Below are 25,163 nucleotides of genomic sequence, written 5' to 3' on the forward strand. Positions count from 1 at the left end.
GCGGTAGCTCGTCGGATGATTTTTTGGTTTACCGGGTTTATGTATGCCGATAACGTCCGCTTCTTTCCACACCGCGGGAAAGATACAGTTCGCCATAGCGGCATTGAAAATAGATGCCAACATCACGATGAGTTGGACGGGTAGAAGTTTAATAACGCGGTTGGATATACCGTCGGAACCGCCTAATACAGCTGTGTTGTAACGTACAGTATGAATTTGGTTAGGATATCAATGCTTCGTGCAAATGTCACAAACGTGTATACACGATGTGTTAATGGCATTTTCAAACGCTTGTACATTATTTTCAGCTCTGCGTTGCTGTGCACGCTCACGTTGGTTATTTAACCTGTCGTGGCGTTGCTCAGGTGTTTCTGAAGCTTCTAACTCCTTTCGTCTCTCACGCCGTCCTGTTAACCTGGCCTCATGTTGCTCAGGTGTTTCTGACGCTAACAGCTCTATTTGTCTGTTACGTTGTAATCTTAGCCTGGACTCATGACGCTCAAATATTTCTGACGCTATTAGCTCTCTTCGTCTGTCACGTTGTGATGCTAGCCTAGACTCATGACGCTCAGATGTTTCTGATGCTAACAACTCTCTTTGTCTGTCACGTTGTGATGCTAGCCTGGACTCATGACGCTCGGGTGTTTCTGACGCTATTAGCTCTCTTCGTCTGTCACGTTGTGATGCTAGCCTGGACTCATGACGTTCAGGTGTTTCTGACTCTACCAGCTGCCTTTGTCTCTCACGTTGTGCTATTAACCTGGTATCATGTTGCTCAGGTGTTTCTGTTGCTAACCGTTCTCTTCGTTTCTGTAGTCAACTGTGGGTTTCATTTTCACTTTCCTTTGCACGTTTCGTTCTATACTTTTCTTTTGCCTTTTCGAGCCTTCTTTTTCGTTGTGTAGCAGTTTCGTTTTTATTTTTGTTTGCTTTTTTATTTATTGTTACCATGTTGTTCCCACGATTAAGGCGCATTTTGACGGTCGACCTCGTCAGAAGTCCAGCAAAGGGGCAAGGCTTAATATACAACAAGATGCGCCCATGCCCCCACCTAATACGCCATTTTGTAACTTGTAACACCTAATACGAAATTTTGACATAATGACAGTATTCTGCTAGTGTAGTCCTATTATTTGATACCCACATTGTGGTGGTTGTGGAAAAATATGTACCTAGTCCGCCATATTGGAACGGCGTCCATCTGGAATTTTAAATTTTGACATAATCATCGTGTTTTACTAGTGTAGCCCTTTCATTTGATACCCATATTGAGGGGTTTAAGGAAAAATATGTAATCCGCCATTTTGTATCGGCGGCCATCTTAGATTTATAATGTCATTGATTTTATTATATTGTATTGTCATCTAAATTAAATGTGTGTACCAAATTTCAGATCAATCTGACAACGGAAAGGTGCTTAAATTTCAATTTCTAATTTTGACCCAAATAAATAAAAAACAAATTCCGTACAGGTCGAGCTAAATAAAACCGTTTAAAAATTGACAAAGTAAGAACAATTTGTTTTCACTGTATTGCGTTTTCTACGAAATAAATTTCACTTAAACTTTAGCCTCAGCAACCCGTGGTGGTTATGCCACTAAATTGTAGCTTATGTGAAACGTTGGTATTTTTAACACAGCGCCATCTATGAGATATTAATGTCAGACAGTATTACAATCCACTGGTGGTAGAAACTCTTGTGAGTCCGCGCGGGTAGGTACCACCGCCACTGCCTATTTCTGCCGTGAAGCAGTAATGCGTTTCGGTCTGAAGGGTAGGGTAGCCGTTGTAACTATACTGAGATCTTAGAACTTGTGTCTCAAGGTGGGTGGCGCATTTACGTCGTAGATGTCCATAGGCTCCAGTAAAACAACAGATGGGCTGTGAGCTCGTCCACCCATGTAAGCAATATTTTTTTTTTGTCTAGAAACTGATTTAAGGCGCCATCTGCTTTAGACTTATGAAACTTACAATTAATAACAATATTCAACATAAGAAATCATTTTATTGTTAACTAATAAATATTGCGACCATTAATCGAAATAAAAACCATCCTATGGCCTAAGCTAGAACAAAACACATATATAAAAAGAAAAGAAGTTAAAATCGTTTCAGTAGTTTAGGTGTCCATCGCGGACAAACAACGTGACACGTAATTTATATATATTAAGATTTGAACGTAAACGTATGTCAATTCAGTTTCAGTCTTAGGTTCCCATAGCACAGAATTCTTTGTTTATTTATTTAAGTTATTCTTTTTCCTAGTCTTACACTCTTGACAGAGTGGTCGTGAGTATTCATCAGTCGAATCCTGCGATACCGATGCGACGCCATGTGGCACGGTTATTTAAGCAGGTTATGGTTAATAATTGACTTGATATTTGTACAGTGTCCATATTAACGATTAGATATGCTTTCACGACAAAAATTCCAACTGACCAATGAGCGTCACAATTTTGTTTTTTTTTGTAACATGTTACGTAATTAATAACAAGCATTCTTGCTAAATAGACAACGAGATCATCAATAACCAAGTCAGTTACAGCGTCTAGGCAAAATAATTTCGATTCATAACTGACTTATCGTTTCAAATAATAAATTAGTTTAGCTTTTTTTTTTATTGCTTTGATGGGTGGACGAGCTCACAACCCACCTGGTGTTAAGTGGTTACTGGAGCCCATAGACATCTACAACGTAAATGCACCACCCACCTTGAGATATAAGTTCTAAGGTCTCAGTATAGTTACAACGGCTGCCCCACCCTTCAAGCCGAAACGCATTACTGCTTCACGGCAGAAATAGGCGGGGTGGTGGTACCTACCCGTGCGGACTCACAAGAGGTCCTACCACCAGTAATTACGCAAATTATAATTTTGCGGGTTTGATTTTTATTACACGACGTTATTCCTTCACCGTGGAAGTCAATCGTGAACATTAGTTAAGTACGTATTTCATTGGAAAAATTGGTACCCGCCGGCGGGATTCGAACACCGTTGCATCGCTAGATACGAATGCACCGGACGTCTTATCCTTTAGGCCACGACGACTTTAATACGACTTAATAAACGCAAAACAATTTATTACACTCGATGTTGTTTAATAAATTAATTTACCTAGATTCGTGCTACTACTGTATTTGATAAAAACCTGTCTGTTGCACACTTGATACTTGTTGAACGACTCGTTTGATTTAGTAATCATATTATTATGTTTAATTCAATCGTTTTATTAGGACATCAATCAAACATTGTGGCGCCGCCTCTAGTTGTTTTATAGCATCGCGTTATGAATCTGACAAATTATAATGGGCTTCTCATAAATTTAATAAAAATGTATATTTCTTTTATTAAGACTTAGTCGCTGAAAATACTGTAATGTATTTGATGTTCGCAAGTATCTGATTAAACACATGATGTTCACGGAACGATTGGAGCCTCTGGGTCTACATGCGTGAGCTTTTTCTTACCCTTTGTGTAACGCATGTTTTCGCTCGGGGGAGTTGATTGATTTCTTTGTACCGTCTCTCTGCATGTGTTACTGTCATGCTTGACATTGGGACAAGACTATTAGATTGATCTCTCATAAATCCCGCACAGGGATCTCGTGAGGATATTCGGACCCCGGCCTAAAAATTAAAGCCATGCCCACTACATGAGACGACTGCGTTCATCTCTAGGGCTTTAAAAGAGATAATTTTTCCATTACCTGTCTGTAAGGAGTCGCTGTATTCTAAGTGCTATTTTAACTTCTCTCCAACTATCTTCCGCACGATCTTTGAACAGAGCAATATTATCAGAAACAAGTAGCGGCTTTGTTGTGCCCGATTATTATTTATGTTCTCAAGCAACAACGGACACTAAGATCAGTTTAAATAACATTACAAAGATCGATTAGATAGGTAGCAGTACATTTTTTACTTATTTCCTTTGAGTTCGATACCTGCAATTATTCCCTTGTTGGTAGCCCGGACATATTTCCGATTTTACTAGAACGTGAGGATGAAATATGTACATAACTATACAGAAGTAAATTAATGTCATATTTGAGTGTGTTTAATTTCTATCCTGATTACTTGATGGAACTGGTTGATGATACCAGCGCCATCTGTTACGTACTGTCTGTACTACGTAGTGTAAAAAACTTATTTAAACAAACAGCAAATCGACAAGATTTACATCATTTTGGATCGTCCAGATCAACTATCGGTGTTTTTAGGTACCTCAAGCATCGGCCACCGTTCTCGTCGAATTCGTCGCTTGCTACGAAGGGTTCGGCGAGGATTAACCCTCAGACACAGCCAGCTGAGTTTTTTTGGCAGATTTTCTCAGTGGGTCGCGCTTCCGATCAAGTGGTAAATTCCTTACGGCGATGGTAGATTTTTTTAAATTTTCTATTGCCCGTGTAGGCAGACGGCTCACCTGATGGTGAATGGTTGCCGTCGCCCATGGACTTCAGCAATACCAGGGGTAGAACCAAGCCGCTGCTTACCAAGCGATCCGGTGAAGCACTTGATACGGCTAATGTTAGCAAATTCTCCTAGGCAAACAATATAGCAATTCTTCTAGGTTGAGCCCGTGAGCTCACCTACCTGTTCGGTTAAGCTGGCATAACCCTTCGAAACTACCAGCATAGGTAATAAATTAAAAAAAAAAACAAGATTTTATTGATAACAGTAATTTAATTACTCATGTACCACTTATCGTACTGTCTGCAATATTCATGATCTTTGTTATTTGCGTTTTAGTACATCTATACTAATATTATACTAATATTATAAAGAGGAAAGATTTGTTTGTTTGTTTGTTTCGAATAGGCTCCGAAACTACTGGACCGATTTGAAAAATTCTTTTTCCATTAGAAGCCGACATTGTCCCTGATGAACATAGGCTACTTTTTTTAATTTTTTTTTATTTTATTTTTTTGGTTTCATGTGTGTTTTAATGTTTCCGAAGCGAAGCGAGGGCGGGTCGCTAGTCTTAAATATTTTAGTGATAGCGATTACCTAGTGATAAAAGAGAACAGTCATCAAGGGCTCGTAAATTAAAAAAGGGTGCTAGTTTTGTGGACTAATTTTAGTCACATGTCTTTTTTAATTTAAAAGTTACAAGTGTAAAAGTGCCTAAATTGTTTATGCCGTGCGTATCACGTATGCTTAAGGAATATGCTATATAATAAGGAGCGCTATGACATGTCCTTCTTCAAACGAGGCTTATGGAGAGTATTAAGCGGTAGGCAGCGGCTTGGCTCTGCCCCTGGCATTGCTGAAGTCCATGGGCGATGGTAACCACTCACCATCAGGTGGGCCGTATGCTCGTCTGCCTACAAGGGCAATAAAAAAAAATACATATATATATATAACATATGGGAGATTATCGCTTTACATAATATCAAAAATTATACAACACAAATAAAAAAAACTGCTTAAATTAATTTTAAAGTCATCTAATAACTGATTTAATTTTAAAACGTTCATCCGATATCAGAATTAATTTAAGACAGAGTCATCTATTGTCAGACTTGAAAATGATTATTGTAATGTCAAACTGTAAACAGAAATAGAGTTTTATTTAGTCATGAGATGGCGCTAGTATGTCGTACGTGCTACTCAGAGATAGATGGCAATATAATATTGATAAAAGTTACATAAGCTAGGTAGGTGAAAGGCTTGTATACTTTTATTTTCTAGACTTTTTTATTAGCATTTTAGTACAAACTCATGCTATATGGAGATAAAAAAATACAATGATGTTTATAACTATATGTACAAAGATAATGAGAGTTTGATAATTTTTTAATTGACATAGACGTAGGAAACAGACCTCATGATCCATCTGATGTTAAGCATTTACCCCATAGATATCGTAAAATGACGTCGCCTGAAATAGGACATGTCTTCGTCTTATATTGCTATAAAAGAACGGAAATTTTCTCAACCCACTCTTTGTCTGCCAGAAGGCATAATTGCATGAAGCCAAATTAAAAAAGAAAACGTAGGAATCTACTCGTTCACTTTTTGAACTCATTTCACAAACTTCAGATATTAATGCGTCAATCAAACAGCAAGAAATTTATTCCTTATTTAATTAATTAAAGACTTTGATACATTACAATAAAAAATGTAAGAATACTTCTAAACTTTTACATTATTTACAAAGTGACTAATAATTACAGAAATTAAATAACTAACATGTAATTACACTTATGAGTATTTTGAATTTTCTTAGTCTTTAACACTTAGCACTGTCATAATACAAGCCAGTCCTCCTTGATCATGTCCGATGCTTTCTCAGCTATCATGATGACAGGAGCGTTGGGGTTGCCACTTATAATGGTCGGCATGACACTCGCGTCCACGACCCGCAGGTTGGCAACACCGTGCACTCGCAGCCTTGGGTCTACGACGGCTTCTTGATCATGTTTTGGCCCCATCTTGCAGGTCCCGGTGGGGTGGTAAATCGTAAAAGAGAAGTGCTTCAAACTGCACTCCCAGTATTCGTCACTAAAGAGCACGTGGTGTTGGCAACCGGGCAGGGGAATGTTGTGGGGCCTTGATCCGTATCTTTGGAAAGAAGTGGTATTCGAAATCGCCATAGCGATCTTTATGCCTTCCGTCAGTACTTTGATATCCTCCTTGTACGCGAAATAGTTAGGCTCTATCGAGGGGGGCTGGAAAGGGTTGCGACTCCTCAATTTAACCCAACCGGAGCTTTTCGGGCGCAGAAGTAACGGAAGAATGGTCCAGGTTTCGGTATTTTCAATGGGTTTGTACACGGTATTGTAAACTCGATCTCGCAAATTCAAGATTTTTCGGATCTGTTCTCCGCCATCAGAGTTTACTGAACTAGGAGCGAAATGGAACTGAATATCGGGCCAAGCCCCTGATGGCGGAGCGTATTTTGTATTGACGAAAGCCAATCCTTCAACGCCTTGGGTCGTCATTGGTCCCTTTTCAGATAGAATGTAGTTCATGGCCACAGCAAATGTCTGGAATCGGTCCTTCTTGAACGTGACGGGCTTGTTGACTACGAAGGTCAATCCACCCAAACCGACATGGTCTTGTAAGTTGTGGCCGACTTTCAAATTCGCTATCAAAGGAATGCCGTGTTCCCTGAGGTGTTCCGCTGGTCCAACCCCGCTAAGCATCATCAAGTGAGGTGTTGCCAATGCTCCGGCCGACATTACCACTTCTCTCTTAATCCTGACTTTCTGTTTGACGCCGTTGCGTATGAACTCCACCCCATATGCTTGTTTTTTGACTGGATTAATAAGTATTCTGGTGACTTGTGCTCCGAGCGCAACGTGAAGGTTGTCCCTGTGTCGCACGGGTCTTAGAAACGCTTTGGCTGTGCTGCATCGACTCCCGCGCCTCATAGTCGCCTGCGTCAACATGAACCCAGTCTGTTTCGCTCCATTTATGTCTCGGTTCTCGTAACCCAGTTCCATGCCGGCTTTTAAGAACGCAACTGATAATGGAGTACGCCATGGTGCTTCTTGAACGGTCAGGTATCCACCGGCCGCGTGATACGGCGTGTTCACTAAGTAGGGGTTCCGATTGTCTTCTGATTTTAGGAAATAAGGCAGAACGGAATCGTACGACCATCCAGGATTACCGAGTGCCTCCCACAAGTCGTAATCGTTACGGTTTCCTCTAACGTATACCATGGCATTGAGTACGCTGCTGCCACCCAGAACTTTACCTCTCGGCCAATTACATCTATCACCGTTCATGGCTAAACAATACGAACGATTGTTCGAAGGTGTCGTTTGGAACTTCCAGTCCATTTCGGAGAGTTGCGTGTAGCCCGCCAGTGCGGGGATGTCCGAGATCTCGTTCTCGTCGTATCCCGCCTCGAGGAGGAGGACGGTCCAGTTGCCGATCTCGGAAAGGCGCGACGCAACCACAGCGCCGGCCGAACCTCCCCCCACTACCACGAAGTCATAAATCGGCATCACCTGAAAAATGACAAAATCGGACTTATTCAAATTTATTCAATTACATTATATTCTCGATGATACATACAGACATAAATATTTTATTAATTCAAGTATTATGTAGTTATTTATACTCTGGGAGTGGTGAATCTATTTTTTTCTTAATTTTTATTTAGAAAGATATAGAGGGTAAATTATATAAGTCTTGCATAAAAATCTTACAATTTTATTTTTCAAAAATGTAATTTATGTCTGTTATTGTGTGGCAAGTAGAATATTTTTCAATAGAAATATAATAATATCAGTTCGCAGATTATACAGTTCAGTGTGAAATGAACCGATGTTAGTTTCTCGGAATTACGCGTGTTTTCATATTTCGTAGTCGAAATTCTACTATAATTAATTGGAATTGTAAGTTTGTACACTATTATGATTGTATTTTATACTTCTATAATCACAAATTACGCCAAGACTACACAAAAAAAAATTAAACAAAGGCAAACAATATTTTCTCAGTTTGACAACAGACGCCAAGAACAAAAGTTTGACAATAAATAGACAACAAATGCGTGTGTGCGTATGTAGGTATGCAAATACGTGATATGTAGTGTGTGTAATGATTTCTTTATTTTAAAATATAAATTATCGTATTTAAAAATATATATAAAATATTAGCATTGTGCACTTCTTCTCTATATTCTCTATAAGTGTGGAAAATTTCATACTCCTCCGTCCGCGCAATTTTCGTAGAAAGGGATACAAAGTTTTTGCTTCACGTATTAATATTCATATATTTATAACATTGTTTTAAATATCAATGAAAATAATTTTCCCTTTTTTTATTTGTTCTCACAAAAGTTTTTTTATTATATTTTCGCTTAAACAGGTGTGATAAGCCAGGAACTAAAATAATTGAAGATTTGATTGTATGTATGTACGTAATTCTTGAACATTTATAATAACAGTGGAGTTACATTAATTTGTCGCTTAATTTACACAATTAACTCGAGGTATTTATAAAAAAAGCAATGTGAAAAATGCTAATGGTAATTAAAATGCTTACGATTGTGTAAATTACGAAAATCTTGATGTTTCGTTAAATCGAGTCCTAGAATAAATTACTGTAACATTAACCTTAGCGCATTTTAATGTTGAATGTTGTAAATCTTTAATCATATTCACAATCCAATGTGAAGCAAGCGATCTTAATCAAACAAATAACAAACGAGAGATACACTTACAGCATTGATGTCCGTAACGTAGGATTCCGGATCGTATTGTTGGTATCTGAAGTACGTGATCCCTAATGCCAGGAGTGGTATCAGACCCAACACGGTAATCGGCGACGGTGCCAAGCTCGCCAAAGCTCCTGCCGCCTCCATATCTGCCACTATACATCTACTACTAAGCTACTATATACAACTACAAACTATCTACTCTAACTCCAATCCAATTTGCCCTTTTGTTCCTCTTCCGAGAGAATCTTTGGAGTATAATTCCTTATGCCGGACTTTTTCGATGACCCAGTTTTAAACTGTCCTTTATCGCTTTCGTCCAGATAACTCATTAGTCGGGCGCTTTTCAATTCGTCCTTCTGCAGTTGGATAAGTTGATTCCTGTAGCGTTTCTCCTTTGGTAGCTTCACTGGTTTGTAAATGTCTTTGTTCGCGTCTTTGTAGTGATCGTTTTTGTACAGAGACGTGCCGTAGTATCCGCTTTTCGATGAGACTTCGGATCGGCACTCGCAGGCGCTGGATCCGCTCCGGTATCCACTGCTCTCGGTGGAGTGGTCGCTCTTGAAACTGTCGGCGCTCCGTCTCGCTTTCTGTCGTATGTATTCGTATTCCTTGCTCTCGTATTCGCTTTTCCTGCAGTCGATAGAGTTCCTGTATTGCACAGGATCTTCGTATTTGTTCTTGTAACGTCTCACTGGACCGTTGGCGTGTACGTAAGATTGCTCTTGTCCCATTTTGCGACGTGCGATCGCGCTCTCGGCTTTTGGTTCCTGGAACGAGAAATTTACGTGTTTATTTGAAACTTGTGTGAATTAATATAAAGTTACTTTATATATAGTATGAAGAACGTTGTTTCTACAATTATTATCTAGATCAGCTGTACCCAAACTTATTTTGCCTACTGCCTACTTTGAGAATAAATTATTTTTTAGCGCCCCTATTTTTTCTACCTACTTAAAAACCACTATAGCGAGAGCTCGGTCGGTGTCTAAGAGTCCTCCTAGATGAAATTACAAATCGCCTCCCAAGCCAACCCAACGCCCCCTTTTTTTCTGGGTCTATCACCGCCCACTATTAAGCCTGCAACGCCCACATGGAGGAGTTATCGCCCACTTTGGGAAAAGCTGATCTAGATTAAGACTCGTATTTTCTTCAGTTTTCGCGTGTTATTAACATAAAATAAAACTACTTTTAAGGTTTAATCGCGCATCTATTATTTCCGATGTTTCAAATACTGCACAGTTTTCTTGGACGGTTTTCGCGGACGACTGTAGTCCGTAAACATATGAAATGCGAGATTAAATGATAACAGTTGGTTTTGATTTCATTAAGACCACTCGGATATAAAGTAAATTAAAAGTAAAGTTACATGTTAATTGGTAGATTAAATTTTTCGGTTGTGTAGTGTAACTTTAAATAGCACTACTTTATCTCTTCCCGTGTGTGACATAAAAAAGGACTAAGGCACAGGACAATTGTCAATTGACAATATCCAATTGACAATTGGATTTAACACACTGGTTGATCTGTGCCCAATTCCCTACTATGCCTTCCAGTTTGAAGGATAATTGTAAAACACGAATAAATCTTCTTTATGCTGTATTTAACGCAGAGACATGCAAAAGAACAATTGCAAATACCGTCACGTGAGCAATATTAATTTTCCATGCATAAATTATTCTTATTTTTTTAATTTCAGGTATGACACCGCGTCACCCTACACAAGTATGTGCAAGATTACTCAAGAAGAAAATAATCGAATTTATTAAAGTAAACTCCAAATTTTTGGATTGCCGTTATTTTCGATAACTTTAAATGCTCCCTCCTCTAACGTAAATTCTTCCTCCTCCTCCTTCTCCAAAATTATGTTTTAACAGTATATAACACTAAATAAAAATGATCTATATAAAATCATTCGTCTTTGACATCTGCCTATTCAATTATTTTGCTTCATAATTTGGATTGTCAAACGAAAGGTTTTTTTTGTTCCTTAGCCGCAGTAACCGGAGCGAAATGCTTAAATATAGAAAAAATACAAGGCAATTATATTAATTGCATTACATTAAAATTATATTTGTTTTTAACGGGTGGTTGAAACCTCAACGGTAGATACGACGATCAGCCTGGCTATTCTTACCGCGAAGCAATCACTCGTTATGGTTCGCAGTTTTTTTTATGATTGAAAGATAACTGGTGGCCCAGAAGCCTTTCCAGTTTCACCAGGACAGGTGGGTGGGAATACCCATTCTACAATCCACTAATTGAGACTTAAATCGGACATTCCAAGGTGGTAACATTTTCTTTAGCGGTGGCGATTCTGAACCGCTTACAAACACAGTTTTCTGTTCCGCGGCGATGGAACCGTTTGACGTCCCGGATCAAAACACTATTCGTTGCACAAACCGGTCATCGAACTGCGTGATGCAATTTCTTACATTAGTGATTAAATCGAACCTGAGGCAGCCGAGAATACAATGACACACACAAATACAATTCGTCGCGTGGTCGTTTAACTTTTGTTCACTAAACAATTATCAATAATTAAAAATTAACCATAAAAAGTCAACTTTTTGGCATTAATAATATCAGTTTATGACATTAAAAGTCTCTTCATAACAATGTTAACGATATCCACTAGACATGTGTAAGTAATGCGAGTGATATTACTCGGGTAATATTACTCTACGATGTAATGCAACATCACACATTACGCGAAGGAAACAAACATCACACTATCACCCAACATGTTTCTTTCTTTGTCGTGTAATACACGAACGGAACCGAGCGAGCGAGACAGACCGATCGACGCAAAATAAATGAGCAAGCGACACGGAATTATTCCTAGTGATTTTGAACCATATGTCCTGGCCGCTAGGTACATTTTTATACCTATGGTACGTCTGAATTTTAATATAGGTATTTGTGTTTATATTTTTCATGCGGCCAGCCGGTAGCTCCCCGCAAGTACTTACTTAATTTTTTATTCGCAACTTTTGTAAAATCGCTAGTCGCTCGTAATTGTTTAGTAATATTTCATATTAATTTTTGTGTTTGATTTGAATTACTTAAGCACTTGTTTGAAGATAGTTTTATTATTTGTTTTAATGCGTGTTTAATAAGTGAAAGAAATAACGGCGTCTAAATGAAAGTACAGTCCTCCTTGGATGCACTTTGAGGATATCGCGCCGAAACAATGCATCTACTGCTCTCGTATATTAACATTATTGTCGAGCTCAATTTGCAGTCTAAGTCGCCATATGAAATCCGTTCATCCCACAATAAATTATATTAAGTAAAAAATAAAATTATTATATTATTAAGTAAGTCAATCTGTCAAGTAATATAACAGTGTATTACAATACAAAGTTCATACTTTGTATTGTAATACACTATTGTAATGACACACCCGAATCATTACCTAAGTGATGTGTTTATACACATCACTTAGGTAATGATTGATGAAAACATTACACATCACTCTTAACATTACTCGGTGCGTTCAATAGATACTGTGACGACGAATACATTGTATCTATACACCCGAATCATTACCTAAGTGATGTGTTTATACACATCACTTTGAACGCACCGAGTAATGTTAAGAGTGATGTGTAATGTTTTCGAGTAATATCACCTATCTGTAAAAGTGATGTCATATCACATTACATTGGGAAGTGATGTTTTGCGCAAGTCTAATATCCACTTTCGTGGTGTCGTCTATCAAAACTCCGACGATGACCCCCAGTCAGCTCCACCAACCGTATAGCGTATAATGAAAGTTAATTTAAAATTGGCCAAAACAGCGTCAGACATTCGCCTAGCAAATCTGCGATAGTTGATAAGCTAGGGAGCGGATTTTAATCAACAAGAATCATATCCGACCTCATCATTCGCTGTTCAGTCGAGTCAGTTAAGACCCTTCTGATGGCAAACGTTTCACGGCTCGAGTGTGTTGAAGTACTATTTGTGGTAACATCTTCATAGCCAGTTTTAAAACAGGGCAGCGACATCTATTGACGACAAACGTAAACTTTATTCAATGACCGTGACAACGTAACGTGGCCTTGAATTACATTTACAAAACACAGATAGCGCACAGCTGCTGTACTTAAATCAATATTTCGTTTCGTATTTACCAATTAGATTACCGTTAAATGCACCTTCAATTTTTTAAGAACTGTGTCGCTATTATAGACCGAGCTAAAAAAAATTATTACATGAATCATCGGGTTATCTCCAAGAAAAGAATAAGTCTGTTAATACAATGATGTTTATATGCAATTTTAAAATGATTTCATTCTAGTAAAGATATTGTATTATTGGATTATATAGTAAAGCTATTTATGTAGTCTGTATAATATATAGCTTTGTTCATTTGCGTCTATTAACTATATCTATTGTAGGGAATTTCGCTATGGAAGGTTTATGGTCAATATATTTAAAAAAACCTTCTAAACGTAAGCTATCTACCTTAATTTATTAGTACGTAGTGTAATTAATGTCTAGACTGCCGGGTCAGAAACATTTTTTTTTTCCTATCTATGCTGATAGCCTTTGTGGCTATTTCAGCTTCTCCTTGACGTGTAGGTGGGCTCACGGGGCTCAAAGCGGGAGTGTTGCTAACACTGGCCCTAGCAAGAGCAGTGCTTCGCAGAATCTACCACCGGATCGGAAACGCGACCCACTGAGAAGATCCGGTGAGAAACTCAGTGGGCTGTGTCTATGGGTTAATTCACTCGTCGAGCCCTTCGTCGCAAGCGACGGGTTCGAGGAGGATGGTGACCGGTGCTTGTGGTACCTAAAAGCACCGTTAATAGATCGGGAGGATCCGTAATGACGTTTTTGGGGCGACGTCGACTGTTAACCATTCGGTCTACAGGATCGGGTATTTGTGGACCGCGTAATTCACTCTTCAATATTAATAAAGTAAAATGAACTTCCTCATTTTGTGGCATTTCTTGTAAAGATAGGTTTTGTCGAATTCTTAACGAAACAGAGATACTGCGGTTTTGTTTTGAAGCGTTAGCATTCATTGACTTTCACTTGCAATTTCAAAACCGCTCATTTTAAAATATCCACTGTTATAATATTCGCCTGTCTTAATTCATTTTTGTTTGATGGTTTATAAGAATATAATTTTACTTGTAAATCTTATGCGTTCCAGATTGGAAGGTGGAATAGCTTTTATACGATTACACATTCAATTGAGATTTCGGCCTTATATCCAGAGGTGGCTGGCGGCATTTATGTAACTGGAATCTAAGGATTCCAAGACCACCATGAGACAGGCCGTGAGATCGTTAAATCGACTACGCAAAAAAAAAAGTAATTCCAATGTAAAGCTGCAAAGAGCTGCAGTTTATTTTAGCAGAAGAAAGCTTATGTATTTGGCTGTTAATTTTAAAGTGCAGACGGGTATGAAAGCTAGAATCTCTGTGACTACTTCCATAAGTTCTTAATTCGAATTATCGAAATATTTTTATTTGTTTGTTAGACTTATTCCAAGTCAATTTCTGTCGCGAAGAAATCACGGGTGTTCCGGTTTTTAGACTAGAAAAGCTAGGGAGACCTCTAAATTGTATTTTACGTGGTGAGTATCTATAGGTAATTACGCGTACACGATAATAATAATGCTTGAAAAAACAAACAATCTTATTACATATGTAATTTACGAAAGAAAACTAGATTTAATACGTCCTAATAGTCAAATTAACAGTCCATTTGGAGTATTTTTAACATTCAATGTTATGGCCTTTTCTATTATCTATAACATCCGTGACAGAAGGCTTCTCTATGACTTCCAAACATCCAACTAATAACGATACCTGGTTTCGTATTGATCCCACGCAGCGAGAGCTCGCTTCTGATTTGTCATATTAACATAATCCCATTCATGCCGTCGACGTGGCTAATTCGACAGAAACATTACGAGTCTATTGAATAAAACAATTGCTTATCGATGCAAAATAATGTTGTTTACGGTTTATTAGCGTAGATGAGCAAAGGAAACTCACGGGCCGTGAGATGTTAGCGCTTGTTTTCTGCCATCTGGACCTCAAAACCTTAAGGTCATCACTTTGAAACGCTAATGCGAAACCTATTTCATTGATAGAAATTGTAACTATACTGAGACCTTAGACCTGATGTCTCAAGGTGGGTGGCGCATTTACGTTGTAGATGTCTATGGGCTCCAGTAACCACTTAACACCAGGTGGGCTGTGAGCTCGTCCACCCATCTAAGCAATAAAAATTAATAAATAAAAAGTTGGAATTAAGGCATTGTTTGCAGACTTGGCAGCCATAATCGGTTCCCAACACGTGTATTACGATGCGTCTTTATTAATTATTGGGATGATATCAAATCTGCATGTCCAATTTAGTTTGGTAAGCATATTTAGCATAGTAATATAGAATTTACTGGGTGTTCGGAAACAGATCTCAAAACCAATTGGTTCTAAACTAATGAAAACCCCCCAAATTGCATCAATTAACCAAAAACATCTTCAGAAACAGTTGTGTTTTTAGTAAGCACACATTTTGTGGACTTGCTAAGTACCTATAGGGTGAGGAATCATAGAAGTTTTTTTTATTGCTTAGTTGGGTGGACGAGCTCACAACCCACCTGGTGTTAAGTGGTTACTGGAGCCCATGGACATCTACAACGTAAATGCGCCACCCATCTTGAGATATAAGTTCTAAGATCTCAGTATAGTTACAACGGCTGCCCCACCCTTCAAACCGAAACGCATTACTGCTTCACGGCAGAAATAGGCAGGACGGTGTTACCTACCCGCGCGGACTCACAAGAGGTCCTACCACCAGTCAAATTCTTCGATGAAACTTTATTGTCTGACGTGTCAATCACCAGCCTTCGTCGTATCATTTACATCGAAATAATTTTAGTAACTGTTAATAAAGAAGATATCATATGCGTTATTGATGCACAATGAAAAAACTCGTTAAAAAATTACAAAGTTACGGGTTCTCATTTGCGTCCTTTTTCACTTTTAAGTTATTATTGTTTTGATGTGAAATATCTATAGCCGCACGTAAAACCGATTTCTGGCGTGGCGACGCATTCCGTGGCGACGCGTCGCCACGCGATATTATGGTATATATATAGTCTATATGCAGTAGTGTGTACGGTGTGGCGACGCGTCGCCATGCGCAATCGACTGCGCGATTCTCTCTGTGTTTTACTTTAAAACAAATTATTTTTTTAGTAATATTTTATTTTATCATTATGACATATTTAGTTCCTATCACACACAATCTGTTCTTTTCTGCATATTACTTTTACAAAATAATGTCGATGTTTTACATCTGCCAGGCGTCCCGTGACGGCTCACTTTTTTTTTAAATATTTTAAGAAGATAATATAATGAATGAACATCGCCGGTAAATTTCAAAGAAACAGTGCAAATATGTATCTTTTGCATTCGTCCGTTAAATTACCTGAACAAATATTTGACAGGAGGAAATTCGTTGAGAAGAGAGCTTTTACAAAATTCAAGATTCGAGATTGAATTTCGTGTAATATTTAGGGATGTTTTTTTTTGTTGTATAAATAATTAAGAGCAAACATTGATTACAGAAACACATTAATTACGGTGTTCATTTATTATTAAATAACAAAAAAGAATGCAGAAAATTATTTGTGACGACGATAAGAGCCGGATTAATGCAAGAGAGGCACCGGATTAAACACATTATGGCGTAAATTCCTCGAGACATTTGATCTCAATTGCATTGTAATAACCGCTTTACCCTTGAAGCTGTAAGTGCATGAAATAGGCAGTAATTTTGCAGGTAGGGAAATTACCTTTTGTCTTGCCCCAAGATTTGTTATGCCAGTGACGTTTGAAGATGAATTGAACGAAACAAACGGAGACTGGTTTTGATTTACCCATTGAAAGTGTGTTAATACTAAAACGAAAATCTGCTAGAGAATATTTCTCAAAGCACGCATTTATATAGTACACTGCCATTTTTTTAATCCGATGAAGACAGGGTTATGTTGACTCCTGGAGGGTTATATGGAGCAATTTTTTTTTATTTTTTTTTTATTGCTTAGATGAGTGGACGAGCTCCCAGCCCACCTGGTGTTATGTGGTTACTGGAGCCCATAGACATCTACAACGTAAATGCGCCACGCACCTTGAGATATAAGTTCTAAGGTCTCAGTATAGTTACAACGGCTTTTCGTATCCAATTGAGTATGAGTAATAGACAGTTCTCGTTTCTCAAATCGTGAAGCGATCATCACTATTGCAATCAAATAGTATCGAGATACTCGAATTTATAAACCACGACAATCGTTATTTCTAATCTGATTATTTATTACATGCGCTTCAATTCGTTACGCAACTGAACAATATTTGCCATTTAAAAAAAAAAATGCTTAGTGATTATTGGCCTAGTGATTTGCTTTAAAAAATCTACAGAATGCTATCGGATCCAACGGCTGTTACTTCGTATAAAAAAGTTCCGTTATTTTTCACTGTTCATAGTTTCTGCATGAGGCGAATGCGTTAATAAAATCACTGTTAAAGTGTTCCACATGTCATTTGTAACATATTAGGTATGTTGTTTTACCCGTCATCTTGTTTATTCATGTAATACTCGTATATAATTGCGCGTTTCTGATTCAAGAGCCCGTCACTTCGGATCCTCCCAACTCAACCTCCACACTATCGGTGCTTTAAGAATTCCAAGCACAGATCATCGTTTTCGTCGAACTCATTGAATGCGACAAAGGGTTCGTCGTGAAACTTACATCCCACTGATTTTCTCGCCGGATCTTCTTAGTGTGTCGTGATTCTGATCCGGTGGAGCACTGCTCTTGTTAAGGCTAGTGTTAGCAAAGTCGCCAGGGAGCGCCCCGCGAGCTCGCCCACACGTCAGGCGAAGCTAGGATAACCCCTCGAAGTTACTATAATAGCTCATAATAGGTTAATAGTCCTTAACATTTACTGAACATTTAGTGGTGCTAGAGAATACTGTAAGCATACCGCGAAGCAGTCATGTGTTCCGCCTTGAAGGGTGGGGCTGCCGTTATACAATTCTCGAGGCAATACCTCGGTTTATGTTGAGAAATGATATGCGTTCAAGTAACTTCACTAGGCAATAAATCTCTATCGGTTTGAGCTGGTTATATAAAAGACCACACGACTATGATTTGTGGTGATAAAATTACAAAAATTCCTAGAGCTTTCGAAATCAGCACAAATTTCTTAGTAGGCTCATTGGTTCACACTTTAGTCTGGTTCCATCATGACGTGTCCAAAAAGCAACACATTTTTACATACGAAATATATATTTGATAATGGGGTAACCAGCTGTTTCCACGAAGTATTTAAATTAATGCTCTGGAATTCATTCAATGAAATTACCATGATTAGAAAAGGGGTCAGTTACCTCATCCCCGTTTTTTGTTAGAGGTTCCTTATGATATTAGATCTGTCCAATTGTGAATTCGAAGATACTGTATGAATATAAAGATCCGCTCAATGCTTGTATATTTTCAATAGCGACTCTCTCTCTCTGTGACACATGTTCTTTTTTTTTTTATTGCCGTTGTAAGCAGACGAATATACGGTTTACCTGATGGTGAGTAGTCACCGTCGCTTATGGAGTTCGGTAATACCAGGGGAACAGCTAAGCCGATGCCTACTTCTATTAACTTCTCCGTCTCCTCTCTAGTTCTAATCATAAATAATGGTGATAAAACATATCGTCTTAATGGGACGTTAATGTCTGAATATGGGCGGTATTAATGCTATAGGCTGCACTATCTATCAACCTAATCTATCGGTCTTCGTGCTTAAGCTTCTTCTTTCTCTTTCGTTTTTGGCTCCGGTACGGTTTGTGCATTAGCCAGCGTCAAGTAATAAGATTTTTGTAATTCGCCGTTTTAATTATTTACTTAATCAATTGAAATTGAAATGAGATGAGATGAGATGATATGGGATGAAATAGGTATAATATACTCTCAGTAAAATGGTTGTCATTTACTGAAACTTTTTCAGTGGACTTTTTGGAGGATCCCGAGAAGTTATGTTCAGCGGCTTTGTTTCATTTTTCCACATTTGTGCATTTTCACAGATACTAAACAGTTAATAAACCACCGTTATTACACATTTAAACCCGGAGAAGCACTAAATAGACAAAATAAAACAATTCACACAACTTCACTCCTCGCGTTCCCGCCAAAAAGTCCATGCTTAAGCTTATTTAGCTGTTTAAGACCAGTGTGCTTAGTGCAAGTTTTTTAACGTTGTCGATAGCGTAAAAGTTTGCTCATATTTGTATGGAATGGGATCGTTTGCGTACGTTACAGAATGGAAAGCAGTCGACGTCGCCCCCAACACGTCATTTCGGATCCTCCCGATCCACTAACGGTGCTTTTAGGTACCTCAAGCACCGGTCACCGTTCTCGTCGAACCCGTCGCTTGCGACGAAGGGCTCGATGAGTAAATTAACCCTCAGACACAGCCCACTGAGTTTCTCGCCGGATCTTCTCAGTGAACCTAAGAGACTGTGGGTCGCGTTTCCGATCCGGCGGTAGATTCTGCGAAGCACGGCTTTTGCTAGGGTTCGTGTTAGCAACGTCATCAGGTTTGAGCCCCGTGAGCTCACCTACTAGTTAAGGCGGCACTGACATAGCCTCTCAATTTTTTTCTCTACCGTATTCGCCGTAGCCTAAGGGGCTATTCCAGCATCTCGCGGACGGGTAAGTGAGGTAACATTGATTATTGCGAGTTATTAAGAAATAGAAGCTAAACGAGTTTGAGTGTTTACACTTTTAGCGCGGTGACAGGCAACCATTTTGCAACCGAATCTCTTAGGAGCAATATTACTTCAATGTTTGATGTCATTTTAGTTTCTCTCTCGTCATGTCATGAAATATACTTGAAAGTGTTATTGTTTGCGTTCGTCTATAATGCAATGGGTTATTTGAGCGTCAGTTTTACTGCCTACAATCCCGTGCCATGTTTCGCTGTGAGTTTAATAATACAGCTATATATATTATTTTATACATGTGTATGTTACGAAATCTTTGAAAATAATTTTCACTAACTTTGAAATGTCTGATTTGAAAATTTACAAATACGTCAAGTCCCGATGATAATAATTTATAACTTTGCTTAGTATCTTGATCAGTATTTGTTATAATAAAAAATGAAATTAATTGTTAGTCCGGTGTCCTATTTAAGCGTATTTTTTTTAGGTTTAAACTATAATAATATATTATATTCATTGTATCTTAAATGTCACAAGCATAAGGTCTGATATAATACAAAAGTCCTCTTTCAACGGATCCCTGTGTTGTTTGTATTTTCCTTTGATTTTAAAAATTTTAGTCCAATGATAGAATGCGAAAAAAAAGAGTGAATATGCTTACGAAGCCTCTTTCGGAGAAATTATGTTGATATTATAAATGTCTTAAACAATATTAATCTACATAGTTACAGCTTGTCGTACATGGCCACGCCATTTTATATATACCTATGTTTGTTATATATGTATCTTTAGGCATTATCAACAAGGAAGTCTATTTCGAAAACCATGTCGCGCATCTTTATTCAACACCGTTGCTGCAAATGCATATTGAATAATCGATTTAGTGGTACACATAAATCGTATTATGCCATCTCTAAAAATTTCCTTCCTTCACTATTTTTATGCAACAACCAGGCCGTAAGAGAACTTGTCGTGTAGACGTAAACAGAACACAATGTTTAGTTGCTAGCTAAGAGTAAATGCATGTCGTTTTATGAAGCATGCTTCGGAAACCATAGAGAAACCATCGGAAACCATCTGAGACCATAGAACTTATATCTCAAGGTGGGTGGCGTATTTGCAAACCAGCAGTCGTAAAACTTACTGGTGGTAGGACCTCTTGTGAGTCTGCGCGGGTAGGTACCACCATCCTGCCTATTCCTGCCGTGAAGCAGTAATGCGTTTCGGTTTGAAGCGTGGGGCGGCCGTTGTAACTATACGTGAGACCTTAGAACTTATATCTCAAGGTGGGTGGGGGTGGCGCATTTACGTTGTAAATGTCTATGGGCTCCAGTAATCACTTAACACCAGGTGGGCTGTGAACTCGTCCACCCATCTAAGCAATAAAAAAAACACATTAAGAATAATATTTTCTCGCGGCAATCTACCTATATGATGATATCTCAATGTGTTACACTGCACACTTCAATTATAATTATCGACGATCTTTCTTCACTAATAATAAATAGTATTGTTCTCGAGACATTGTTTGCCTCGAGTTTGAATCTTCATATAAGTTTTTCATATCGCAATTCAGAGCCAAACAAAAATAGTATGTATGATAGTTTGTGGTTGTTTATTAACTAATTATTTTTATTCTAAAGGCAACGGTGTCCAACTTTTGCGGGCAATTTGATCGTGCACGGACTGATAAACAAATTCATTAATTCGCTGGCAGTTTCATTGCGAACTTTATTTGGAACGATGATTATTTGAAGTGGGACAGTGGCTCCGATTCCATCGGCCTACGTGCACTGCGGACCGTCACTGCCCCTAGCAACGTTCCCACCGTTGTCAAACAGCTCTTAATACCGTCACAATAAAGTTTATTATTAATTGATACGATTAGGACCGGTGTGATTGCTTCTACGTTGGAGAAAGCTGAAGATCGCTCGTCTCAAACACGTCGACCAGGTGTTTAGCTAGCCACTTGACGTTCATATTGTGTTGTAACTTCAGAATTATGGTGTGCGGCACTCTCATTTTCTATTGACACTTACATTTTTGGACCTCACTCGCTGATTGTGTAAGACACGATAGTAAAATTTCACATAACGAATAAATTAATACATTGCGTAATACATTAGTAATCTTGACCCGTGAACTGTAACTGATCCAATCGTATTCACATTTTATGGAAGCAACTAGAATGACTAAAGGATTAGGTAGGGATTACGAGTAGGGGAATAGATGTAAAATTTAAAATAGCTATATAAATGAAAAGGTAAATGTAATCAATCCGTTTCATAATATGGCGGAAGAATAAGCGCGGTAACGTATCGAGTATTGTATGAGCTGGTCATTGATGTCTATACTTAAATATCGATGTACGCGTCAGTAAAAATTGCATGCCGATAGTTTAAGAACTTTAACGGTGCGACTCCAGCTATTTATTAGTAAAGTTGAAAAATAAACAGAAAATTGCGTGGAGTAGCTTTTGCGTATATAAAATTTTGACAGTCGACTGTTATCCATGTGTTAAAAATAACGTTTTTTTTAAAGATAATGTATGCTAAATCCGTAACTGATTTTGGACAAATTGTGCATAATAAAATTAAGGTAATGGATGAAAAAGATAAATTGACTAATAAGGCTCTACGAGAAATTAACGCTGTTTGAGATAGGATGCTCTATCCTTTTCTCGCAAACCGATTATAAATTTAGTTTGTTTGTACAAAGCCCAAAATAAGGCAAACGAACAACAAATAAAACTTGTAAATATCTTTCTCCTTTCTAAAACAACTTTGTCTTCTTTAATCAACTGTATTTATTATGATTAGTTCTTTTATTAGATTATAAAAATTTATTGCCCGAGCAGGTAGATGAGTATACGGCCACTGATGGTAAGTGGTTACCGTCGCTCATGGTATGAGCATGGTATGACGCATGGACGTCAACAATGCCAGGGGCAAAGCCAAGCCGCTGCCTACCGTGCCCCACGTGAAACGAATTTTAAATAAAAATATCTCATTATTTTTCGCGTTCAATTGACAATTAATCTTCCAAATTTGATTAAAGGTAAGTAGTTGATAAATAAAATATAACGAGTAATTACTTACTGCATTTATACGAGGGACTTTGTTGGCATTTTCAAGAGGATAAAACGATTAAATATTTTTTACACAGGCACCCGGAATGGTCAAAGGTCAAGGTACATGAAAGTCTTCCGTACTACAAAGTTCAGACAGATCTCAATCAATAAATGATTAAAGCTACAATTACTTTTGTTGACAACTTCCTAACTTTACGAGTAAAGTTCATAGATATTGCTAGTCGGATACTATACGGTAAATAATTAACAGTTATTATTGGATTAGCGAAAATATCTACATCACCAATAATAAAATTAGATATCAGATCAGACGAAATAGATCGGCGCTTATTAAAGCTGTTTCCAAACGATTCTATAGCTATCAAAAGTAAACGTGTTAAATCTGCCACTAATCTGTCGATATCTTTTTTTTCCTACCTAAGCTGATAGCCTTGAGAGGCAATTTTAGCGTAACCTTAACTAGTAGGTGAGCTCACGGGGCTCAAACCTGACGACGTTTTCTATCGATAGTTTTCTTGACAACGTCCCTATTTGATTCCGTAAAAATAAACAATAAAGAAATAACATAACAGTGGTGTGGTTGCCCAACATTTTTACAAACTTGAACAGTATCTATCGAGGCTATAGAATCTTTATACGTAATTTGAACTAACTTGAAGGCTTTCCATTATCTTGAAAATTTTGACATCAAATAAGGACGACAACACAATAATTTTATTACTTTGACTTAAGGTCCTGTGATCAGAAACTTTTGAGTTCGGCTTAATATTAAAAAGTGTTTTTTTTTGGTTGTTCTAAAATATATATTTTCAAATCCACAAATGCTTATTTATTTAGTTAACTTTTCGCGAATACGAAGGAACCTGTTTCAATCAACTGTATCAATGACCCTTTCTCCGCTCCTTTCTCTTTTGTTGTCACGACTTTGAAAACGTGAGCGTTTCTTGATCTCATGGGAAATTCGGCTGTAAAAGTCATCGTACATAGCTAATTATAATAATAATAATAAGCCTTTTTATTTCATATTTTAGGTGGATTATAATATTACATTAAACAACAAATATTATGACTTTTGTTAGCATGTTAGCTTAAATTATGTTAGTAATATAAGTACGTGTAATAAAATAATTATAACTTAACAAGAAATCCCGGTTTGGGCAAAGGCCTCCTCCAAAGACGTGTATTAAGAATCTCGCCCCAGATATTCCGGGTGAAGTTCCAATGTAGCTAAAACATAAAAGTGTTGTGTTCTTCTATTTTGTTACCCTGTCGTCTAACTTCCGAAAGTTCCATGATATCTTAGTTAATTTCATTTAAACATTCTTCTAGATCTAACACTCGTAGTCGGTTGTATGATGACAGGGTTCTAACATTGTATGTTACAATTTTTAATTAGCGACTATGCTCTGTGAGATTTCTCGAGGATTTTAAGGTTGTGTTTGAGTTTTGTAACTTTGGAGGGTTTTGGTCGTAATCTTCCACGGTGACCAGCCGGGTTGGAAGATTTTAGCTAATTATAAACTTATATACCACGTAAAGAACCCAACTTTACTCTTAATTACAGCTATTCGTTTATTAATAAAAGTTGAAGCCTCACTTAGATATTTTTCTCCGTTTTATATAAAGGCGATAAATATTTGCTAGACATTGTTCTTATCCCAGATTTTATGAATATTAACTGTTCGGGCTTAGAAGTTTTTAAATAGTCACTTTCGTAAATGAGATCCAGAGAGAAATGTGTTTCACTAATAGAAAGCTATGATTATTATGTTGTAGCATTTTTTTAAATTATTTAATGTCATAGCGTATTTTTTCGAACGTATTTTAAAACGAAAATTGATATGTCGAAAACGGCGTAGAGCATGACGTATTTCAACTTCTAAAAATGTATAAACTACCAATTATATTTTATATGTAAAAAGAAGCAGATATGTTTCAAGCGCACGTCAAGTGAAGACTCGAAAACAGGCCAATTGGGACGTTTCGTCTTTAGTCGCGTCTAAACAAATGCAATAATAATATAACAAGTGCAATCGTTCCAATTATAGCTATCTTTTTTACTCACGCGCTTATCCCATCTTTTGTACTTTTCATTAATGCTACTTGTCAACATGTGTGTGTGCACTATATCGGTAGGTATGTAGATATATATGGCGCGATCA

The 25,163-nt window shown here is 37.7% G+C and overlaps 3 protein-coding genes across 8 annotated transcripts in view; 2 read left to right on the plus strand and 1 right to left on the minus strand.

Annotated features, from left to right (window-relative positions):
* Nucleotides 1–25,163, plus strand: part of LOC101741968 (flotillin-2) — a 436,009-nt gene that overhangs the window by 204,312 nt on the left and 206,534 nt on the right. The window lies entirely within an intron of this gene.
* Nucleotides 1–25,163, plus strand: part of LOC101746922 (NADH dehydrogenase [ubiquinone] 1 alpha subcomplex subunit 7) — a 364,870-nt gene that overhangs the window by 27,551 nt on the left and 312,156 nt on the right. The window lies entirely within an intron of this gene.
* LOC105842055 (glucose dehydrogenase [FAD, quinone]) overlaps nt 6,065–25,163 on the minus strand; it is a 47,712-nt gene continuing 28,613 nt past the window's right edge. For 2 of the 6 annotated variants that reach the window (XM_012692716.4, XM_004928860.5), the window contains exons 2-3: nt 9,174–9,937; nt 6,065–7,953 (exon numbers count right to left, since the gene is read on the minus strand). In XM_012692716.4, coding sequence (XP_012548170.2) covers nt 6,244–7,953; nt 9,174–9,314 — 1,851 coding nt within the window. In that variant the 5' untranslated portion in view covers nt 9,315–9,937 and the 3' untranslated portion in view covers nt 6,065–6,243. Of the gene's footprint in view, nt 7,954–9,173; nt 9,938–11,602; nt 13,294–25,163 lie in introns of those variants that run through there. The other 4 variants (XM_062672961.1, XM_062672960.1, XM_062672958.1 and 1 more) reach the window with 4 other exon arrangements.

Source organism: Bombyx mori, chromosome 16 (assembly GCF_030269925.1).
Source record: "Bombyx mori chromosome 16, ASM3026992v2".
Taxonomy (NCBI): Eukaryota; Metazoa; Arthropoda; class Insecta; order Lepidoptera; family Bombycidae; genus Bombyx; species Bombyx mori.